At 40.5% G+C, this 2,016-nt stretch overlaps 1 protein-coding gene across 1 annotated transcript; it reads right to left on the reverse strand.

Annotated features, from left to right (window-relative positions):
• Nucleotides 1-301: 301 nt before the first annotated feature.
• On the reverse strand, nt 302-990 carry LOC119085476. Its single transcript, XM_037195892.1, has 2 exons — nt 412-990; nt 302-313 (listed from the first exon to the last, which is right to left on the reverse strand). Exons 1-2 carry the CDS (start codon nt 988-990, stop codon nt 302-304), a joined length of 591 nt encoding a protein of 196 aa, XP_037051787.1.
• Nucleotides 991-2,016: the final 1,026 nt, after the last annotated feature.

Raw genomic sequence — 2,016 nt, forward strand, 5'->3', positions numbered from 1 at the left:
CCCTAACAAAAAGGCGGCAAGATTTAAACAACATCCCACTGGTAGCCGCGTCTACAGCAGGACTCTTTAGTTTGGGTTACTCGCTCGGTCTCTTGAAACACTCGTGTCTTGGGATTTATCCACGAATGCGCAAGGCTTAGTACACTTCGTTGCTCTCTTTCCGAACTTAAAATGATCAAAGCAGAATCTACCATTTGGGTTGAACCGTGAACTTCGTGAACGATTTCTGCGATAATTGCTGTTTGAACGAGTGTGATTGTTCGAGCTTTCATTAGAGCAATTTCGAGAACGACTTCTGTTCCTATTGCGAGACCTATCAAACGAAATCTTTTCGATCATCATTTTTAGAGAATTAATTTCGCTTTTTAGCTCATCATAGATTGAAGATGGACCGGCCGGATGATTACTCACAGCAGAGATGTTAGCTGTTTTTATTGCTTCCCACACTTGGTCAGCCAATTTCATCAAGTTACCAATCTCATCGTCCTTTTGAGGAATAAGAGCTACACTGATCGCCTGAGGAAGTCTACCCATCCACAGCTTTTTCAACAACTCATCACCAACCGTACCGCAGTTGCCTGCTAAACGCTTAAGGGTCCTAAAAAACTCAGACGGCTTTTTATCGCCGATCTCTTCATCGGATGTTAACTTCCTTATCCGGCTTTCCAAACTCAATGAATGACGACCAATAAGCTCGTCTTTCAAATTCTTATACAAATCGCTCGCTGGGGGATTCTCTAAAATATCCGATACCGATTCGGCTATGTCTTGAGGCAACGTAGCTACGACGTAATTGTACTTACTAACATCAGATGTGATTTTACCTAACGAGAATTGTGCTTCTGCCTGTATAAACCAAGTACGCGGATTACTTGCCCAAAACGTTGGCAATTTCACTATAAGAGCGTTAATGTCGGTTGGAGTTTTTAACCCTTGATCAGGCTGTGGTTCTGGACCATTTTCACCTTGTAACTCCTTTTCGTCAACCATATTTAATAATTACACCGCGAAGTGTCGAAAAATTAATCGAAAAAAATAAATCGCACTCACCCAGTCCGTTCAACAAGACTAATGATCAACTCAAACATGAAAAACTCGACTGGAAACTTTCAGTCGTTTCGGAATATTCTCAAATTAAAATTCCAAGAAAAATCAATTAAATGATCTCGAAAATGAAAGCAAAATGTTCTACGTTAAATGATGATCAAACAAAAGCTAAATTCCGAAACGCTGCCTAACCTTGAGCTAGTTTAGAAATTGATGGGTTTCGTTATATAATGCAAATGAAATGAGAACAATCTGATGAAATGATTTTATCAGTTGATTGTCTTGGGTACGTTGAGTAACTGTTGATTGTTGAATACCAGTGTGGATACCGAACAAAGGAATCGACGCGCCAAAACCAACGGGAATTATGTATTTTCTCGAACAATGTAGATTACGCGCCAAGATCCAGATTTTTCGATCGACAATTCAACGCAAACGATATAATTTCGGTGTGGCAATGAATTTATGACTAAGTCACGTACCTTTTATCCCCACAGGATTTGTACCTGTGGAGATTTCCAACCAACAAAGCCTGGTATTTCCAATGGTCTGCTACCAACGACCTTGACCGTAGAAGTTTTTTGTACCAATGAATTTCGTCCTTCTTGCAGACCAGTTTTACGGACGTGATAATGTTCCGCTAGCACACGCCACAATGCTTAAAATCGACGGCCAGCCAAATACTATGTCTTGTCACATCCACTTTGCTCTGAATGACCTCGACCACGTTGTTTTCTCTCGTGATAGCTCCAAACGATGATTTTATTTCGCGATCAACCAGGATTTAGCTCACGTTAGCTTTAAATCAGAATGGATAATCCTTTCTGCCAAAACTAACGGCCAAATGATGAACGCAGCGTTCGATCAGCCAAAGTTCACGTTTTATTGAAGTTAACGGCCAAATTGCAAATGAAAATGTCTCCGGTCGGCGTCAGCAAAAAATTACTTTTGTTTCACTTTTTCAATATC

This window comes from Bradysia coprophila, unplaced genomic scaffold (genome assembly GCF_014529535.1).
Source record: "Bradysia coprophila strain Holo2 unplaced genomic scaffold, BU_Bcop_v1 contig_94, whole genome shotgun sequence".
In the NCBI taxonomy this organism is placed as follows: Eukaryota; Metazoa; Arthropoda; class Insecta; order Diptera; family Sciaridae; genus Bradysia; species Bradysia coprophila.

Excerpts from the sequence above, each read along its gene's own strand:
- LOC119085476 (XM_037195892.1), bottom strand. The coding sequence starts at position 990 with ATGGTTGACGAAAAGGAGTTACAAGGTGAAAATGGTCCAGAACCACAG.